The sequence below is a fragment of the Heterocephalus glaber genome, unplaced genomic scaffold (assembly GCF_053883595.1).
Source record: "Heterocephalus glaber isolate CG9 unplaced genomic scaffold, H.glaber_assembly_v1.0 deba00000122, whole genome shotgun sequence".
In the NCBI taxonomy this organism is placed as follows: domain Eukaryota; kingdom Metazoa; phylum Chordata; class Mammalia; order Rodentia; family Bathyergidae; genus Heterocephalus; species Heterocephalus glaber.
Window position 1 is genome coordinate 4,124,633 of NW_028258138.1, and position 18,931 is coordinate 4,143,563.

General features: G+C 61.8%; 1 protein-coding gene across 2 annotated transcripts; it reads left to right on the forward strand.

The window, feature by feature from the left end:
- Positions 1-2,275: 2,275 nt before the first annotated feature.
- Positions 2,276-4,717, forward strand: Cryaa (crystallin alpha A). Of its 2 annotated transcripts, XM_087211614.1 has the most exons (4): positions 2,276-2,590; positions 2,778-2,846; positions 3,758-3,880; positions 4,118-4,717. In XM_087211614.1, exons 1-4 carry the CDS (start codon positions 2,402-2,404, stop codon positions 4,325-4,327), a joined length of 591 nt encoding a protein of 196 aa, XP_087067740.1. In that variant the 5' UTR covers positions 2,276-2,401; the 3' UTR covers positions 4,328-4,717. The 2 variants fall into 2 exon arrangements, with proteins under 2 accessions (XP_087067740.1, XP_087067743.1); XM_087211617.1 differs by lacking the exon at positions 2,778-2,846.
- Positions 4,718-18,931: the final 14,214 nt, after the last annotated feature.

An 18,931-nucleotide genomic window follows, 5' to 3' on the forward strand; every position in this document is an offset into this window, starting at 1 on the left:
TGTCTGCCACCCAGCCGCGACCTGTGACTCCTGGGGTGCATGGGGGGAGTTCCCTCTGATTCCTAAAGGGCTTCTCCCCAAGCTGACTCTGGAGCCCTCAGACGCTCTACAGGGTCTTGGGCCCCTCGTGAGGCCCTGGGGCTTTGTCCTGCAGGGGCGGTGAGCGGGACCGAGCCTCTTCCTTCCGGGCGTGGTGGCTGGCAGCGCCGGCCCGTCTGACCTGCTGACCGAGAGGCCGGGGCTTAGTGGACGCATTCCTGCTGCCCTGCACAATGCCCATCTCCCTGCAGGGCCCTGGAGTGGAAAATCGGGCACTGGGGCTTTGTGCAGCGTGGCAGACTGCTGGCGTCGTGGGAATCCTCCCCTCGGTCAGTGTTGCCTTTGGGGCGAGGGGCCGGGTGCGCTGGGCACCTCGGGGCTGGAATGCTGAGGACAGGAGAAAGCTAGGGAGCGGCGAGGGGACCCGCAAGCTGAGGTCCCCCATCACACAACACAGACACACACTCACACTCGCCGCACACATGTATCGTATCGCGCACTGAGGACCCGCAGTGGCACCTTGGCGGCCTGTCCCCCATGCCGTCCTGCCTGGCTTGCTTCCACTGTGATCGGGCAATCCAGGTTTTCTGTTTCTCCCATAAAACAGTGGACGATCAGAAGAGGCCGTGGCCAGGCACTGCCTTTCCTCCCTCTGGCGCAGGACGGTCCAGCCCCCAACGGGTGCCTCTGGGACTGCACTGGGTGCTGGGATCTCCGCCTTTTCCCCGTGGCTCAGGGTGATGGAAGCTTTGCCGCCTGTGGTGGGGCAGGACCAACTTCCTTTTCCTCTCTGGTGGCCGCAGTTTCCCCTCACTAGAGAGCTGTAGCCATTCCTGGACACTGGCTTTTTCTTTCCTTGTGCAGCGGGGACGGCCAGCCTCCTCATCCCCTGGCTTCTCTCTGGCGTATCTGAACGGCCAGCGCTGTCACTCTCGGGCTTTGGGGCCATCACTGAACAGAGCGAGTGTCACTGGAGCACAGCCCTGCTCGCCGGTGGCTGCTAAGTGACCAAGGGACAGGGAGTGGACACAACGTGGACACAGGAGCGATTCACATCCCAGCTGGGATGATGGGGTGGGGTGACAAGAGAGTCCTTCAGGAGAGCATTGGAAAACAGATGAATTCACTGGGCGTGGTGGTGCACGCCTGTAATCCCAGCATGGGGGAGCCTGAGGCAGGAGGATCTCGGCAAATTCAAAGCCAGTTTGGGCTACATAGTGAGTTCGAGGCCAGTCTGAACTACAGAGTGAGACTCTGTCTCAAAAAACCAACAAAACCAAAACAAAATAAAACAAAAACCAAAATAAGACAAAACAAAAAACACATCTGAATTGGTTGTTCTGGAATTTTTCATTGCACCTTTGGACCATGGTTGGTGACAAGTAACTAAAACTGCAGCAGACAAAACCCCAAGTGAATGTGGGGGTGCTGCTGTATGACAGATGGGGTGGCTTAACATTTCCTGTTTAGAAAGCAGAAGTGCAGAGCCAGAGATGGCGGTGCACACCTGTTGTCCCAGCATGTAGAAGGCTGAGGAAGGAGGATCTCTGTGAGTTGAATTACATACTGAGACTAATCATCTCCGCAACTGCAGGGCCTTCGTCACCTTCTGCAGACGCATGGATGCGTGCATGGAGGTGAAGACCTGTCCTCTGGGGCCAGCCTCGCTGAGGAAGGCGGTTCTCCACCTTCCTTTCACTGTCACATGACCCCCCGCCTTGTTTTTGTTGTTTTGTTCTTTTTGGTGGCACTGGGGATTGAACCCTCAGCCTTCACGCTGAGCTCCATCCCTGGCCCTTTGTTATTTTTTTCTTTTGGGACAGGCTCTCGCTAAGTGGCCCAAGTTGGACTTGAACTTGCAATCCTCCTGCCTCAGCCTCCCGAGTACTGAGATTACAGGTGTGCGCCATCACGCCCAGACCATGATTCTGCTTCTGAGGAGCAGCGTCCTCTCATCTAGCAGCTGTGAGATTCGGGCACTAACTTCTGTACCTCAGTTTCCCCACCTGGGAAGCAAGGCTATGAGTCCCCTTCCAAGGGTGGCTGTGAGGACCACTTAGGACAAAGTGTGCAGCCCTGGGGTCCTCCGCGGCCCTCGGTGGTGGGTGTGGGGACAGCTCCTTGGGGCCCTCTGTCCTCGCGCGGGCTGCAGGCTGGGGGAGGCGGGCACAGAGCCCGACTGGCTCTGCTGACAGTGCAGCCTCCTCCCTGAGCTCAGGCATCTCAGGGAAATCCCTTTAATGCCTCCATTCTCTCCGGCATATATAGGGAAGGCTGGCTCCCAAGCTCCCCACTGCTCTGCCTGAGGCCCCTGCCCAACCCGTCGTGTCGCCTGCCTACATTCCCTGTGGCCAGAGTGGACATGGACGTGACCATCCAGCACCCCTGGTTCAAGCGCGCGCTGGGGCCCTTCTACCCCAGCCGGCTGTTCGACCAGTTCTTTGGCGAGGGCCTCTTGGAGTATGACCTGCTGCCCTTCCTGTCCTCCACCATCAGCCCCTATTACCGCCAGTCCCTCTTCCGCACCGTGCTGGACTCCGGCATCTCCGAGGTAAAGGCCTGGCTGGGCAGGGAGAGGACAGCTAGGGACGCCCGAGGGGCCACTGATGTCCCCGGTGCTCACGTCCGGCTCCATGGAGCTGGCCACCTTGTAGAGGCTGGGCGGGAGCCTCCTGCCCCGCTGGGAGGCTCGGAGGAGGAAGCTGGCCCGTGCCGACTGCTGTCTTTTCCTCCATCAGCTCATGACCCATATGTGGTTTGTGATGCACCAACCACATGCTGGAAACCCCAAGAACACCCCCGCCAAGGCAAGTCGATGGCCCAGGCGAGCTCCAGGGCTCGCTGCTCCCGCATTTTCCCTTCTGGGTGCAGGTGGGATTCGCTGCCTGAGACCAGAGAGGAGCGAGTTCCTGTCTGCACAGCCAGCAGCACTGTGGGCTCGGGGCTCTGCCCGGCTCCCGGGGGCCCCAGCCAAGGGCGAGGAGAGGCCGCGCGGGCACCTCCCTCCCTGCCCCAGGGAGGATCAGCCCCTGTTCTGTGGCAGCTGAGTGTCCCCGCTGCCCGAACGCAAAGGCTCCCCAGAGCAGGGACACTGCTGCAGGGAGGAAGGTGCTGGGGAGGTGCTGAGCTCCGGCCGGGGGGCTTGGTGGGCTGGCAGCTGGCTTCACACCACTGGCAGCGGCTGGGCTGCGGGGCTGCTGAGGGAGGAGGTGAGGCTGGGACAGCGACTCTCCTCTCCTGCTCACCCCCAGCCAGCCCACCAGCTGTCAGGGAGCCAGCAGCCCATGAGCGGCCGCCGCCATAACCAGACGGCGGCCAGCCCTTAATGAAGCACCCAGCCCACCACCCGCCAGCTAGCCAAACCCGACCCAAGCTGGCCCACACCCAGGCAGCAAGTCCACTCACCAACCAGCCGTCCAAGCTGTAACCAGCAACCCAGCCTGGTTAGCCAGCCAACCTGTAGCCAGCCAGCCAATGTGCAGCCAACCCGCCAACCTGCTACCACCCAGGCTGAGGCCAGGGACACGGTGCCGGTGCTAGCGCCAGCCTGGAACGCTGCTTCCTCAGCCTGTGGCTCCACCGCAGCAGGCCCCGTGACCAGGGTGTTCTGGTGGGTGGGACAGCACGGAGCAGGCTTGCCTGTCCAGCGGGCCCACAGCAGTGCCCTCCCTCAGCCAGCCAGTCTCTGGGCAGCTCCACACCAGGGTTTGGGTTTCAGGTCCGATCTGACCGAGAGAAGTTCGTCATCTTCCTGGATGTGAAACACTTCTCCCCCGAGGACCTGACCGTGAAGGTGCAGGAGGATTTTGTGGAGATCCACGGCAAGCACAACGAGCGACAGGTGAGCTGGGCGGGCCAGGGAGGAGGCGACAGCTGACCCAGCCAGTGCCCCCGGGCCTGCGGCCACTGCCATCCTGAGCCCCACAGGGCTGGGGCTCCTGGCTGCGCAGCCTTCCGGCCGGCCCTGGGGAAACAGCACAGCCCGGCCACCTCGGGTTCCAGGATGGGCCTCCGCTGAGGGGGACGGCAGTCCCCGCTGGCCCACGCTCTGACCGAGCCCCTCTCCGGCCATTCCCAGGACGACCACGGCTACATCTCCCGCGAGTTCCACCGCCGCTACCGCCTGCCCTCCAGCGTGGACCAGTCGGCCCTCTCCTGCTCCCTGTCCGCTGACGGCATGCTGACCTTTTCTGGTCCTAAGGTCCAGTCTGGCCTGGATGCTGGCCACAGCGAGCGGGCCATCCCCGTGTCTCGGGAGGAAAAGCCCAGCTCAGCGCCCTCATCCTAAACCTGCCTCGGCCCGGCTGCCCCTGCGGCCCCGACCCACTGAGCCCGGGGACCACAGAAGAGGCGTCTGCCTTCTTTTCTTTGTTTCCTTTTCATCTTCTCAGAGGGAACGAGGGTTTGAGAGAGTGCTCCGGAGGCCTCGGGCCGTGGCCTGCAGTGCCATGCCCTTAGAACAGCCCTTGCCAGCCGTCGGGGTGGGGCCTGGTCCTGGGCACCCCCTCCGCAGGTCCCGACTGTGCCGCCCACAGTGCCGAAAAGTCTGGGCACCGGGGCTCCCGGCCTGCTCCCTCGCTTCGCCTTCCTGCACCCCTCCTCTATGTAGTACCGCTCGGGGACCTCTGTCACCCAGAACGCAGCCCATGGCAGCCAATAAAGAGCAGGTGTCACAAGCAGTCGCTGTCTGGCATTGTGCTGTTCCTGTGGGGACTGTAGGAGGGGGCTCGCCTGGATCACGCCTGCCATTGGGGAGCTAGCACAGTCACGAGGGCCCTGCCAGCGCCATCGGGGAAAGAGCCCCGGGCCAGGAGGCGGAGGGTGCAGCCCTCCCAGGAGGAGGATGGCAAGAGGGTGGCCATGTGTGGCACCTGTGTCCCCTCCCGGGAGAACGCAGACAGGCATTTCAGGGGGACCACGGCCCAGCGTGCAGCAGGAGGCCCCTGCTGCATACCAGCCTTCCACACCACATACTACACGTGCACACACACATATGCACACGCACACATGTACACTGGAGGCCTCCATCGCTCCGGCACAGAGAGGCTCCTGGGAAATTCCCCTGGTGCTCTGCCCTTCCCCAGGCCCCCGCTGTCCTGAGGCCTGGTCCTCTCTGTGAGAGGCCACCACACCTCACGGCATGTGGCTGTGGCCCCGGCGCCTGGCATCCTGCATCCCTGGCAGCTCCTGCTTGGACCTTGCTCAGATCTGAACGGTCGGCCGCACATTAGATGCTGATGCCCCCCAACTGCGGTCCCTCAGGAAGTGACTGTTTGGACAGGGTCTTTCCGGAGGTGACAGGGGAAACAGGGCCTGGGCTCTTCATGGGAAGAGGTGGTGAGGACAGACGCCCAGAGCATGCCCCATGGGGATGAGGCGGGGAGGCCACTCTGCGGCCCCTCTGCCTGGACCTTGGGCTCTGTGGGGCCTTCAGGCAGAGGGAGGGCTGGGTCAGGCCCAAGAGCAAGGACTTCCCCTGGGGCCCTGCTTCCCGGGTGGCCACCAGCACCACAGCCCATCTGCCCGTCTCCTGGCCTCCGGGATGGGCGGTCTTGCCCCTCCTGCCCTTGCTTACTGGCCGCCCTACCCTCATGCGCTGCACTGAAGCCCAGGGCCTGGCTGCTTCGCTGCTCTGAGTCCCTGGGACTCTGGGGTGGGCAGATCCATCCTACAGGTCGCCCCCTGGGCCTGGGTGCCCTCGCCTGTCTGGACAGTCCTCCCTGCATGGCCCCTGGGTCCCTCTGCTGCCACCATGGCTACTGTGAGGGCAAGGTCACAGGATCCTCAGCAGGCAGAGCTGGCCATCACCCCAGCGGTCTTGGGGATCAGCCTCGCCCTCTCTTGATTCTGGGACATGGAAGCTCTGCCAGGGACTCCAGGGCCCCCGGGCAGCACCAGGCAAGGCCCCGTCACCCCAAGGGTGAGGGGCCAGGAGGTGCTGTGCTGGGTGGAGTTGCGACCCTGACCCCTCAGAGTCCTGGTGCCCCTGGGGTGCTGCCCTGGCCAGAGGCTGCGTCCACACAGGCCCTGATGCAAAGTTTGCACCTCGGGCCACGGCCGGCCTATTGCTTCCCTGGGGCCTGAGTGGCCGTCAGGAGGGTCCCACGGCCTGCTGTGCCCACCTGTGCCCAGCCCACTCATCTTCTGGGCTGCCCACCCCCCCAGCTCGTCTCCCTCTGTGCCGGTTGCTTGGCCTGGCATTGGGGTGCTGTGGCCGAGTACACCTGCTTTCTGACCTGCCCCTCGCTGCTGGGACGCCCCGACAGTCTGTGGAGTGGGAGCCTGCTGCGCATCTGGACACCTGGCCGTCCAGGGAAGGCTGAGAACGGCCCGTGGCATGGCGGAGCCAGACCTGGCGCGCCCGGTCCAGCCCAGGGTCCAGGGTCTCTCCAGGTGATCCCCGAGACCAGGCAAACGGGGGAGATGGCAGACAGCCGCACCTGCCTCTTGCGGCTGTGCGGGGCTCCGTGCTGTGATCTGGGTTCTGTTGTTAGGGGAGGAGACGGGGGCTTAGAAATCGAGTCACGTGGCTGGCGTCCCCCTTGCGTGTGGTGCTGCGGCCGAGTTCACCTCAGAGCCAGGACTCCCAGCCCCGGCATCACATGGAGTCTGGGAGCTGGGAGCTCTCAGGGAGGCAGTGCTGGCCTTGTTCTGTGACTCGCTGGTGACGGTGGTCCCGGCCACTAGCCCTCTGGGTATCCATCTGATCGCCACCTGCACCCCGTAAGGAGAGTTCCCACCCGCTGCCTTCCTTCCCACCGACCACCAGGGGGCAGCAGAGGCCTTGCTTGTGCGCCGAGACCTTGGCCTGCAGGAAACTGGAGCGTCAGGCTTAAAGGTCACCTTCACCAGAGCGAAGAAGGGAAGCAGCCGCAGAAACCTCTGAGGTGGCCTGGCTGTGGGAGCCGGGAGCCTAGGAGACCTGCCCTGAGCCCAGAGCTGTGTCTCAGGGAGGCGGAACCGGGACACGGTTGCTGTGTGCAGGGCCTGTGGCGTCTCCTTGCGACGCGCGTGCGTCGGGCTCCTTGCCTGTCTGGAGGTCGTTTGGAAAGGCAGTGCGGGCAGGCGGCGGGTCAGTGCTGTGCCAGCCGGGCTCGGGCTCGGCGGGCTCTGCAGGGTGACATCAGCCTGCTGGCTCCCGGCGGCTCTTCCTCTGAGCTCTTCCCGGGAGGACTCTGACCTCCTTCCTGCCCACAGCCACAGTGGCCTGGGTGACCCGGGGCAGGGACGTCCTGGCAGGTGGCCCGGGGACACAGGTGTAGGGTCCCGGGCTGCACGTCCGTGGCCGTCCGTGGCCGGGTGCTGCCTGTGGCTGCCAGCACAGGGGCTTTTGGCTGAGAGCTGGGCACTGATGATCCGCCCGGACCCTGCATTGCCAGTGAGGCCTTCTGCACATAAAGGGGCTTAGAATTGAGACCATCTTTTGGGGGACTCCCGGGGGATCAGATTTTCAGGAGACAGCGGCCTATCACTGGAAGGGACGGAATGCAAGATGTGTGCAGACACACCTGCCTGTGCAATGCAGCAGTGCACAACAAGCACACACAGACACTCGAACACATGCACACATGTGTGCACACTGTACGGTGGGCGCCGCCCAGCCCTGGGCTTTGTGACCAGCCTGTCATTGCTCTGGCTTCTGTCTGATTTGTGCTTGAACTGGAAATGTACGAGATCACACAGTCACATTCTGCTGCTGTTGCTCCACCTGCAGAGAAAATCTCTGCCTCATGCTGAAGGGCATCCCAAGGTCACCAGGAAGGCGGACTGGAGAAGCAGGAGGTGGCCCGCCCTCTCTGCCCGGGGCCAAGGAACCTCTGGTGGTTACCTCCCAGAACTGAGGAGTCGGTTTGTCTCTGTGGCCGGGCCTAGCAGGCTCTCTGCACAGGGCTGGCCTGGCGGGTGTCTCAGGCTGCGTGTGACAATGGCTGAGCCTGGAGGGGACAGGGACATCATCAGGGAGGCTCCATCAGATCTGGGGGAAGACAAGAGACCCCAAATTCTGTCCACATTGGAGGATCAGTGAGACCTACAGCACCAGGCAGTTTTCAGACAGTGCAGAGGGGTGCAGTTCTCAGGGAGGAGCTGGAGTGACTCACTCTGCTGTGGCGCTGGGGTTTGGGGTGCAGCATCATCTGGGTGTCCAGCCCCCGCTCCCCCAGCTCCTGCCTCTCTCACGCCCTGCCCTGGCCCTTGGCGGCCACCGAGCCAGCCCAGGTCCCTGGTGGTGAGTGTGTCCTAGGGCTGGTGTGATAGCAGAACAGCAGCAGAAACTCATTTGGGGGCCCGGAGTCCAAAGGCAAGGTGTCTGTAGGGCCTTGTCCCCCAGAGGGCCAGGGCTGACTCCCCTGCTTCTCTGTGTCCCTGTAGGCCTGTGTCCTCCCTCTTCCTGCAAGGACTCAGTCACAGGGTTTAGGGCTCCCAGAGTCCCGGATGATCTCACCTGGACCCTTCAGTATCAGCAGGGGCTTTTCCACAGAAGAGCGGATTTCCAGGTTCTGGAGTTTGGAATTTAGATCATCTTTTTGTGGGCACATGAGACCACACTCAAGGGTCGGTGTCATCCCAAGTTTCCCTGTCCTTGTCTTCACTCACTTCATGAACACTATGGTGTGTATTCCTCTCTGGAAGCTCCTGGGATTGCAGGACAGACACCAACTCATTTTAAAGATGAAGAAACAGAGGGCCAGAAACGCACAGGGCCTGGGCAGGAGGCCTGGGGTAGGAGCCCAGCTCAGGCCCAACCCAGCCAGGCTGGGGTCAAACACCAGGACCTGTGAAGGGCAGGGCAAACTTCTCCAGGTCATTTGTGAGAAAATTCTGTGATTTGTTGACTTTCCAGTAAAGTGGGTGGCTCAGGATGCACTCACGGGGGAGCCCCCCCAGCTGCCCTGGTCCCTTTAGGAGGAGGGCTGGCCTTGTCCACTGCAAGCCTGAGGGCAGCCGTATCCCAGGGCAGAGGCTGTGTTGATGGTGGACATTTCCATGGTGACCCACGGTGCCTGTCCACAGTGGCCCGGGGCTCAGTGTCTGTCAGTGCGTCATCTACTAACGACTCTGGGGCAGCAGCCGGCCTGGGGCTGGGCCTGGATGCTGTCTCCTCAGAGCCCGAATGGGGGCCTCCTGGGGACGGAGGCTCAGCCATCACGAGGACCTCAGAGCTGGCCAGCTGCAGAGGAGGTCCCTGGCATGTGGGGGGTGTCCATGAGTCCCCGGAGTTTGGGGAGATGGAAGGGTGCACCCCGTGCCTTCCCGCCTGCTGCACCGGGCAGCTTTGGGGGCGCTCTTGCTGCCAGGGTGCGGCCGGGACTCAGGAGGCCCAGCTCTGCTGCAGAAGTGGGGAGCCCCAGAGAGAGGCCCAGGCCTCCTGTTGGTGGAGGGTCAGGGCCACTGTCCTCCACCTCCCTGTGGCCTCCTCTTCCTTCTCAGCCAAGGCACCTCTGCCTCTGCCCTTGGCTGTGGCTGGCAGCACACAGAGTCACCAGAAGGCCCAGGCCTGGGGCCCACCTGAGACCGGGGTGCTGTGTGGTCCAGGAGGGCCTGTGAGGCCCCAGGTGGTGCAGGGCTGTGTCCCCTCCAGAGAGGGGGCTGTGGGAGGAGCGGTTTCTGTGGCCTTCCTGGCCTGGGGGTGGTGGCCACACCATGGCCCATGCACTTCCTGCCCTCCCTCTGCCCAGTGCCCGGCAGGTGACCCCAAGGGCTGAGCTGGGTCCCCTGGGCCCCAGGCCCGTGACCTCTGTCTCCTGGCAAGGTGGGCAGTAGGTGGCTGGATCAGTCTGTGCCCTTGGCTCTGGGAGGTGGTAAGCCCAGGGACAAGGAGGGGCCCTGGTCGTGTGGATGTGGGGAAACAGGAAAGCAGGGTTCTTGCTGTGGTGTAGGAGTTCGTGGTGGCCTTCAGTGGTCTGGGCAAAGTCTCAAGTTGGAGCTCTGGGTGTGCTGCCTCAGTTTCCACATCTGTGAAGGGGACCGATGCTGACCTCTAAGAGCCTTCCCCACCCAGGAGCGGGCCTCCGGTACTGCCACATGCCAGGAGGGACTTGGGCCAGCAGACGCCTCCTCTGGGTTCTCATCCAGCCCTGAGGCTCAGGCAGATCCTAGCCAGGCACTGGGAGGCCGGAGTGGGAGGAGCCCCGGAGCAGGAGGAGCAGTGCCAGGGCCCTGAATGGGGCTGTCAAGCCCTGCCCGGCCCAAGCACTTTCCACGGGCCCATCCCACTTTGAGGGCCCGGTCCACCGGCCCAGCCTCAGCTGGCCTGACCGAACCCCAGACACCTGCAGGGCCCCCCACTCGGGTCTTCCGCCCTCTACCTTCCTGCTGACCTGCATGGCGGCTCCCACAGTGAGCCAGGCAGCGGAAGTCACCAGCCCCACAGTGATGCAGCCAGGAGACCCGCTGACCACACCTCTCACCCAACAACTGTCACTGTGCAGTGTGGCCAGTGAAGCCCCTGCCTCCCGCCTCTGCCAGGCCACACCTCTTCTGAGAGTGGATCTGGGGGTCACACCCGACAGCGCTGGCCTCAGGCAAACCGCAAGGTCACTGTCCACAGGAGGGCCTCAGCAGAGCCTCCCCAGAGCCTGGAAAGAGCTGCTCAGCTGGGAAGGACACTTCAAAAGGCGGAGGAGACCTCCCACAGTTGAAAGCGACAAGTCTGAAGCAGAGGATTTACTGAATTTCGGCATTTGAAAATGCAGCAAAACGTTCTTTAGGAGATGTGCTCTGCATCTCACGCTCAGCGACCTTGGAGAGAGTCGTGACCCCTGGGGTGTGGCCCTCTGCTGGAGGGGCAGGTCACAGGGTGGAAGGCTGGATGGGGTGGTCCCGCGGAGGACAGCCACCTGTCAGGCTGGCCACGTGACCCCGCCTGGCGGGAGCACACTTCCCACAGGGGCGCCAAGGCACCAGGATGGTGGGGCCTGGATTTCAGGCCAGTGCTGCAAAAGGCATGGGTGGGGCCTGGGGGAGCCGGGGGTGGAGGTGGTGCAGATGTGGGGCCGTGGGCCCCAGGGCGTCTAGATGTTCAGCTGGGCACCTTCGAAAGTGGCCCTGGGTGGTGGGTGGGCTCCAGGTGGAGGCGGAGCTGGTGGCAGGTTGCAGTCCGGGCTTGGAGCTCTGCTCTAAGCTCAGACAGCCGGAGAGGCAGGTGGTCAGGGGCACTTGGCCATTTCACCCTCCAGTAGATGAAGGCTGAGGCAGGACAGGTCAGGGAAGTGGGGAGGGAGGGCCCGGAGCTGGGGTGCAAGGCATCGGGGGCCTCCGTTTACTCCCCTGGCTTCCACTTGACTCTCCCGAGCCCAGGCCCAGAGGTGCGCTGTGCTGGTAGGGACCCTCCGTCGCTGGCAGCCTGCTCCGGGGGGCACCCAGGTCACGTGGCTGCTAGCTCTGGCCTCGAGTGCACCCCTCCCCTGGCTGTGCAGGCGGCAGCGGCAGCAGAGCTGAGTTTGATGCAAGGAGCTGGGCGCGGGGGTGCGCAGGGCGGGAGGTGCCAGGCGCTGGAGTCCTGACACCGGGGCACAGTGAGGCCGTATGGCGGCCCAGCCCCTCGCTGCACTGATGGTGCCGGCCCAGGCCCATGCCTGGGGCCCAGGCCTCCGGTACCTAGCGCCCCAGGGTCCAGCTCCACCTGGGGTCTCTTTTTGTCACCCTCCCCCGTTTGGCTCTGGCCCCTCCTGGGTAAGGTCACGGCCTCTCCTGAGGACGGCCTCCCACCTCGCCTGAAGCTCTACAGGGCCCACGCCGTGACTCACAGTCCCGCTGAATGTCACCGTGACACCACCAGCACGAGCATGAGTAACGCGGTTCAGGGCTGGGTGACTCCACCCTCCTGCCCTGTCACAAGGCAAGTGGCTGAGACCTCTGGGCCTCCAACTCTCAGCCACAGGGTTGCTGGATGGCCGCGTGGCCCTCAGCAGGCCAGCAGTGACCGGGCAGTGAGAGGGGAGCTGGACGGGCAGCGTGAGCCCTGGGGCTTCTGGTGCCCTCACCCTCCTCGGGTGGACTGCGTGGCCTCCCTGGTCTTGTTCGGTGTCCACCGCCCTGTCCCTGTCCCTGCAGGACGTGCATAGTCCAAGAGCTAGAGTGGCAGCTCCAGCTCTAGTTCTAGCTCTGGGGTGTCCCCACCCAGCACAAACCAGGCAAGGAATGGGTGGGTGCCGTGGTGACGGTACACATGTGCACACAGGCCCACGTGTGCACACACATCCATGCAGCTGTGTGCTGCAAAGGAAGGGCAGGGGGAAGGGGAACCATCTGATGTGGCCACCTGAGCCCTGGGTGGCCAAACCCACAGTTGCTCAGTGGGGTTGTCACAAATGTGCATTTGGGTCAGCACAGGGGGGGACAAAAGAGACCCCAGGCCATGGGCATGCACAACAGGAGAGGGTACCCGGAAGGGGCCTTGAGTGTGTGCACTGGTATGCGGATTGTGTGTGTGCATCTGTGAGCATGTCTGAATGCACTCTTGAGTATGTGCACACGTATGTGTTTGCACCTCCACAAACACATGTGTGCCAGTGTGTAGACCAGGAAGGATGTGTGTGCAGACATCAGTCTGAGCACACACATTTGTGCATGAGTGTGCATGCATCTGGGCACCTCTGCCCCTAGGGGACACATCTATGCATTGTGTACGCGTGTGTGTGTGCACTCTGTGTCCCACGACCGTGACACAGACCTTGGCTCCTCCCCCCTGGAAGCCCCCCCAGGGCTCTGGGTGTGACTGGGGAGCCAACTGGTGGTGGTGGAGCCCCCCACTCCTGTCTGGTGCTGGGCGGGACTGGGTGGCTCTAGTATCTCATGGAACAATCGCCTCAGGCCTGCCGAGTGTCACTGACTTTTAGGGAGGGGACGGGGCAGACGGATGCTTTTGCAGAACTTGCTGCATGAGTCATGCAGCCAGTCCCTGGGGATCCCAGAGGTTGCAGTGGGGGTGCAGGTCAGAGGGGATGGAGGCTCTGAGCCCACTTCTCTCAGGACAGTACCTGGCAGGTCAGGAGATGGCTGGAGCCCATCCTCCCTGTGCTGTGGCCTCCCTGAGAAGCCCCTCCTCCTGCCCTGCACCCACCAGAGGAGCTGGGGGAAGGACGGCCCATCCTGCACCCTTGCCTGGGGAGCCGTGGGAAAGGCCAGTACCCTTGCTAGAGTGGGATGGGGGACCCTGTCACCAGGAGGGCCTGGCAAGACCATGAGGCCAGGCTGAGCGTCCTGCCTGGAAGCCCACACCATGCTCAGCCCTGGGGGCCCTCTCCAAGTCCCTCCTTCCCCTCACGGTCTCCCCTGTGGATGGGCACCGAGGAGGAAGGGAGCTGCCCAGGGCCCTGCACTTGAGAAGGCTTCACCTGGGCGCTGGTGCTACACAGGATCAAGGGGGCGGGGGGGCCAGGCAGGAAGTGCTCTGCTCTGTGCTCCCTGGGCAGCACCCACCAGCTGCCCTTCTGCTGGGCTCGCCTGCCCTCCTCTTCATGTTCTTCGCCATCCTCACCACCTTCGGACTGCCCAGAAGCACGCTACTCTTCTTTGGCCTGATCTAGGCAAAGAAGGGGAAAGGAGCAAAGACGGCCGCCTGGTCTGACCCGCTCGGCTGGGCTGGGGTTGGGGGCCAGGGGCCGGGGCCTGGGGTCAGGAGGAGGAGGTGGTGGAGGTAGCTTGGTGTTGCCCAGCAGGGCCGGTGCCGGGCTATGGAAGCCAGCAGAGCTGCGGCTGCCCCAGTGGTGCAGTGCGTGAGAGGCCTGGGGCTGAAGGCGTTGGTTCAGAGAGGCTCAGGCCCAGAGCACAGGGAGCTGCTGTGTGAGTGCACGTGTGCCTGTGTGCACGTGTGTGGGGCAATGCAATGCTGTGGCTGGGTGTGCGGTGTGTCCAGGTGTGTATCAGTGGCAGGCCCGTGTATCTCTGCTCTCCATCTGCCTCGTGTGTGTACCTGTGTGTGCTGTCTGTGTGCATTGTCTCTGGTGTGTGTGCTCCAGGGCTGGGGCCAGGTCAAGCCCCATGACGGAGATCAGAGGGAGAGAGGCAGGAGGCAGCAGAGGTCCAGGGAGGCACCTCGTCTCCAAGCCTGACCCTGGGTGGCACAGGGCAGGCAGGCAGCACTGGCTGCTGGGCTCAGCCTGGAGACCGGGGTCAGGGCTGCGCTGCAGCAACTCCCACAGCCCGGCAGGCCTGGGCAGGCGTGGTATGGACAGAGTGCCAGCCCCGCTGTCCTCCAGGCCCAGCCGCAGTCCCTGGGAGCGCTGAGTCACCCAGGCCCCAGGTGGAGGCCAGCCGTAAACTCTACGTGGTGTGTGCACGCAAAGTAGTGAGTGTGACTGTGTCCGCTAATGTGTGAGTGTGAATGTAGGCATGTGAGAGCGAGTCGAGTGTGTCCCTCAGAGTGGGTGTGGGCACAGGCGGGTCCTGAGCCGGGCCTGTGGCCTTGCAGGGCGATGGCCCCGTCTGTGAGCTTTCGGGTGGCCGATGCTCGGCCTTCACTAGCCAGTTGGGAGCCAGCTGGGAGGCTGTATTTGAGGGCCGACAAGGGCAGGTCCTGTCTCCTAGCATCTGGCCACTGGCTGTGACGCCTCACAATCATCCTCAGCTGTGTCAGCCTGGGGCACCTGGCTTTCCTCTGAGATACCCAAACGTGGGAGGTGTAGGCTTCTTGGTGGCGACAGCAGGGTGCTGGGGGCTGTGCTCTGGCAGCGGGGATGGAGCAGGAAAGGGGCCGCAGTGGCTCTAGGCTGCTGGGCGTCACAAATGGGCTCTCTTTGCAGCTGGCTGTGCTGGCCACAGCCCTTGCAGCCTGGACAATGCCATGAAAGTTAAAGGCCAGACCGTGCGAGCCTGGGCTGTGGTCTTCTAGCACGTGGCTCGTGGAGGCCAGCCTGATTCCGTCATGGCCTCTGCCTGGCCCTGGGTCATTCCCTGTGCTTCTAGCTCATCCTCCTTTAGAGAGGACCTTGGTGGGCGCAGGATGCCGAGGGGTGTGAGGAGCTTCTGGCTACTCCCAAGGCCTTCCCAGCAGCTGCCCTGGGCCAGTGGTGGCATCCAGGGGCCAGCACAGAGGATGGAGGGGCAGGGATTCGGCTCAGTAGTTCCACTGCCTGCCTCCCAAGTGCAAGGACCTGAGTTCCATCCTCGGTACCAAAAAAAAAAAAACATATCAAAGAGGATGGAGGGTATCCCTTGGTCCGCTTGGGTGTTGCTGGTGCTCCGTGCCTGCTGAATGGAGCTGGCAAAGGGGCGGCCCTCCCCTGTGGGTGCAGGCTGGGCTTGCAGGACAACTGTGCCAACCCCAGGCAGTGGAGGCCTTCAAGTGGGCCCCTGGGCAGCCCGCCAGGCCTGGCTGATTGCTCAAGTTGCCTGCCGGAGTTACACCTGCTCTAATTGTGATCAGGCGCAATTAGATGGAAGACATGCAAATACAGTCGGAGTTTTCTGGCAAATTAGCACACAGGCGGATGGAGGGGAGGCTGTGCGGGAAGGGGGCCAGGAGGTGGCCTGGCCAATTATCGAGGCCGTGGCATTAAGATGGAGTTGCACGGTGTGGCTTCTAAAGGGGGAATTATTTCAGCTATGTTTTCCAGTTTTCTGAGGCTGCCTGGAAAAGCCAAGAACAGCCGCATTGGAGGCTGAGCTGGACATGGAGTCCCAAGTCCTTGTGGCCAAGCTTGCTGGGGACAGAGCAGTGCAGGCTCCCAGGCTGTGGTCAGTGTGTTGAAGAAGCAATTGTCACATTGCATTTGTGTGTGATGTCTGTGAGCCCGAAACTGCACCTGGATGGTGCTCTGGGGGTTTGCATGCTTGAGAGGCCATGCAGGTGGGGATGAGCCAACAAAGATCCAACGGGAACACCAGGCTGGCCGCTCTGGGCCCTGGGCAGAGGCGTCCAACACCTGGCCTGAGTTCTGTGCCCTGCAGTGGGGGTCGAGGCCAAAGGCACACCTGAGTGCCAGGTGGGAATAACGGGCCCGTAGCTGTCACGAAGGCAGGGGACAGCTGTGTCCTTGCCCCAATTGCCCGTCCTCACCCTTCCTTGGGATGTACTGCATAGCTCACACACAGGGACAGTGTGGCCCTTCTTGGCGTTCTTAGGGTGCCTTTCTTGACACCCTCATCAGGTGAAGGCTTTTGTTCCGGCCTTCCCAGGGCCTGGCTCTCCTCCCTCTGCTCTCAGGCCTCCTGTTTGCAGCAGCAGAGCCTACAGAGAGGAGCTGGGCCTGCTCAGGGCCCCTGGGGGAGGGAGCCGGTCACCCTCTCTGAGTGCCTGAGGCCCAGGGATGCGTCCCTGGTGCCCGGAGGCCTGGTCGGATGAGGACCAGTCTCCACGTGACTGTGCTATTACCTGGGCTGGCTCCGATTTCGGAATGAAACTAGATTCTGTCAGGGTTGCACACTTTTTTCCGGAGATGGCCGCATGGGTCCTGTGGGTGTGCACACCTGTGGCCTCCACGAGTGGCTGCAGGGAGGCACGGCCATTGGATGGTCCTTCTGTGGCCTGGCCTGCACCTGTGCATACCTGTCACACACGGGCTGTGGGCACTGGCTGTGCTACCCACTGTAGTGAATTTGCATGTGTACACAGCACCATCTCCACTATTTACTGGGTCTCTGATCCGCAGTGCCTGAGCAGAGGCTGAGACAAAGACCACTCGACGTACAGCAGGACCCCGAGGTGGAACATCTGTCTGAAGAGCCGGGCAGTCTAGTTTAGACTCCCATCATGGCTGGAGAGCTGACTTGGGGAACGGGGGAACCCAGAGAGAGGGGGCCCTGAGTCCTGGAGGAGGAGGGGTGAGAGGTCACAACGTCAAGGCCACTGTAGCTACTGCTTCCAAGAACAGGCTCGCCTGTCTCCATGGACCATTCTTGCTTTACACGAAATGCTTCTTCCCCATCTCCTGGGAAATGTGCCCATTTTCTTCAAGCATCGGTTAATGGGAGAGAAGCGACAGAGAGCTGGCAGGAAAGACACGGAGGGAAGCCTCTCCCTGACAAGGCACCACGCACCTCCATGTTGGGTTAAGGATCTTGGCCAAGAACTTCAGTTTCCAGAACCTTTTTACCCACCTTCCTGCTGATCAGAAACTGTGGATAGAATGGAAACAATTGTTGAAGGTGTAGGAAAGTGACATACAGCATGAAAAAGAAGTGTGACCCTTGAAAAGAGGGCATTTCCATGAGCCTGATTTTTCTTCCTGAGGCTGCCCGGCGGCTGGACCACAAGCAGGAGGTCTTACTGGAGAGAGGTCAGAAGTCAGAGGCTGGAAGTCAGGGAAAGGGACAAGCTGCCCACAGCTGGTGCAGTGCAGTCTGGGGCAGGTGTCACTGGGACAGCTCTCACACAGCAAATGGGACTCTACTTTGAGAGCCAGGAGCCAGAGTGCTTTGGGCCTGGGTCACCCTTGGAGTCTGTACTCTGCTATGTCTTGATCAGCCAGCCAGCAACCTGATTCTTGGGGATCCGGTCATTGACACTGTTTTGTGTGAAGTCCTGTTAAAATATTCACACGCTTCGTGAGCCCTGAGTTGGCATTGGTGGGAGGCCATGTGTTCCAGGTCTCAGGTCTTGTGCAGTGCACACAGCTGCCAGCCAAGTAGTTAATGCAATGCCCTGGGCCCAGAGCTCAGCAACCCGGTGCTTCTATGGCCCTGGGTGCATCGGGCTGCTGCTCAGGGCCCCAGCAGTGAGTATATGGTCAGGGCCTGGGGACTTTACAGGAGGCCCAACAGGCTGCTTCCGGTTCTGGATCAGGAGGTGGCCACTGAAGTTCCCCTGCAGCTCGGCAGGGAGGGGACTGGTAGGGGAATTCTGTCTGTTCCTTCATCGGTAACACGTGGACTAGGGAGGAGTCAGAGGGCAAAGGATGCCTCCGAAAATGTGATCAGAGGACACGAACTCATGCCCAGGAAAATACACATGCACATGTGCACATAAATATCTGTGCACAGTACACACACGCACACACACTCACACACTCCAGGAGGCTCTGGGCTCGTGGAAGCTCATCCATGCACCCCAGAACCAGACTGTTCAAAGCCCTTATTCTTTTTCAAGCATTGGGTGCATCCGGTCAGGGCTTGTGGAATTGATCAAGTAAGTTTCCACCAGTATTTTTTTTTTTTTAAAGGAATAGACTAGAGTGGAGTGCAAGTAGCAAGCCTCAGGAGTAGACTAATTAGAAAGAAAAAGGGAAAAAGCAGCTGGGCAAGAGTATGCCACAGACATCAGGAAAAGAGGGCATGTTTCTCATTCCTGCCCTGCTTAGTGGGGTCCTTGCTCCGAGCCATGGAAGCCTCCTCCACGCCTGCTGCTTAGCTTGTGGGGCTCGGGAAGAGTCTGATGGACAGTCCAGTCCGCCCCTGAGTTTTAGGAGCAATAATGGCAAGCGCAGCAGGACATCCATTTGCACCAGTCAGCCACTTCAGATGCACGTGTGCGTGCTTGTGTGCTCACAGGGCTGTGACCCACCCTGGATCCTTCCCCTTTCACCCCACTTCTCCGCTCCCTCCCTGCTGCTCCCCTCCCCTCTTCTATCCAATGCAGCCACAGAGCTGGGGTGCCCCACCTCTTCGGCAATCATACTAATTAGCAGCCTTGCTCTGCTCCCCTGTGGGAGCTCGGCTTGCCAGGAACCTTGCAGCGTGGCAGAGCTCTGGTGGCCTCCACAGCCGGCTCTGCCAGGAGCTGGCACAGTGTGGGGGTGCGGGTGCCAACCTCCCCTGGCAAGCCCAAGGCGCTTCCCCACAGGTGCCAAGAGACAGAGAAGCCAGTTCGTTTTCTTGGACATTTTTGGGATGCAGAAAAGAAAGAAATAATCGCTCTGCATCCTTTTCCTGAACTCCGTGTACTTGTTCTTTTTCGTGTGTCTATTTCGGCACTAGAATCACAGTGCCTTAGTGATTCTACATCTGTGCAAGT

Bases quoted from the DNA above. Each gene is read 5' to 3' on its own strand.
- Cryaa (XM_087211614.1), top strand. From the start codon at position 2,402: ATGGACGTGACCATCCAGCACCCCTGGTTCAAGCGCGCGCTGGGGCCC. The intron at 2,591-2,777 runs GTAAAGGCCTGG...TTCCTCCATCAG, and splicing joins TGGACTCCGGCATCTCCGAG to CTCATGACCCATATGTGGTT. The intron at 3,881-4,117 runs GTGAGCTGGGCG...GGCCATTCCCAG, and splicing joins GCAAGCACAACGAGCGACAG to GACGACCACGGCTACATCTC.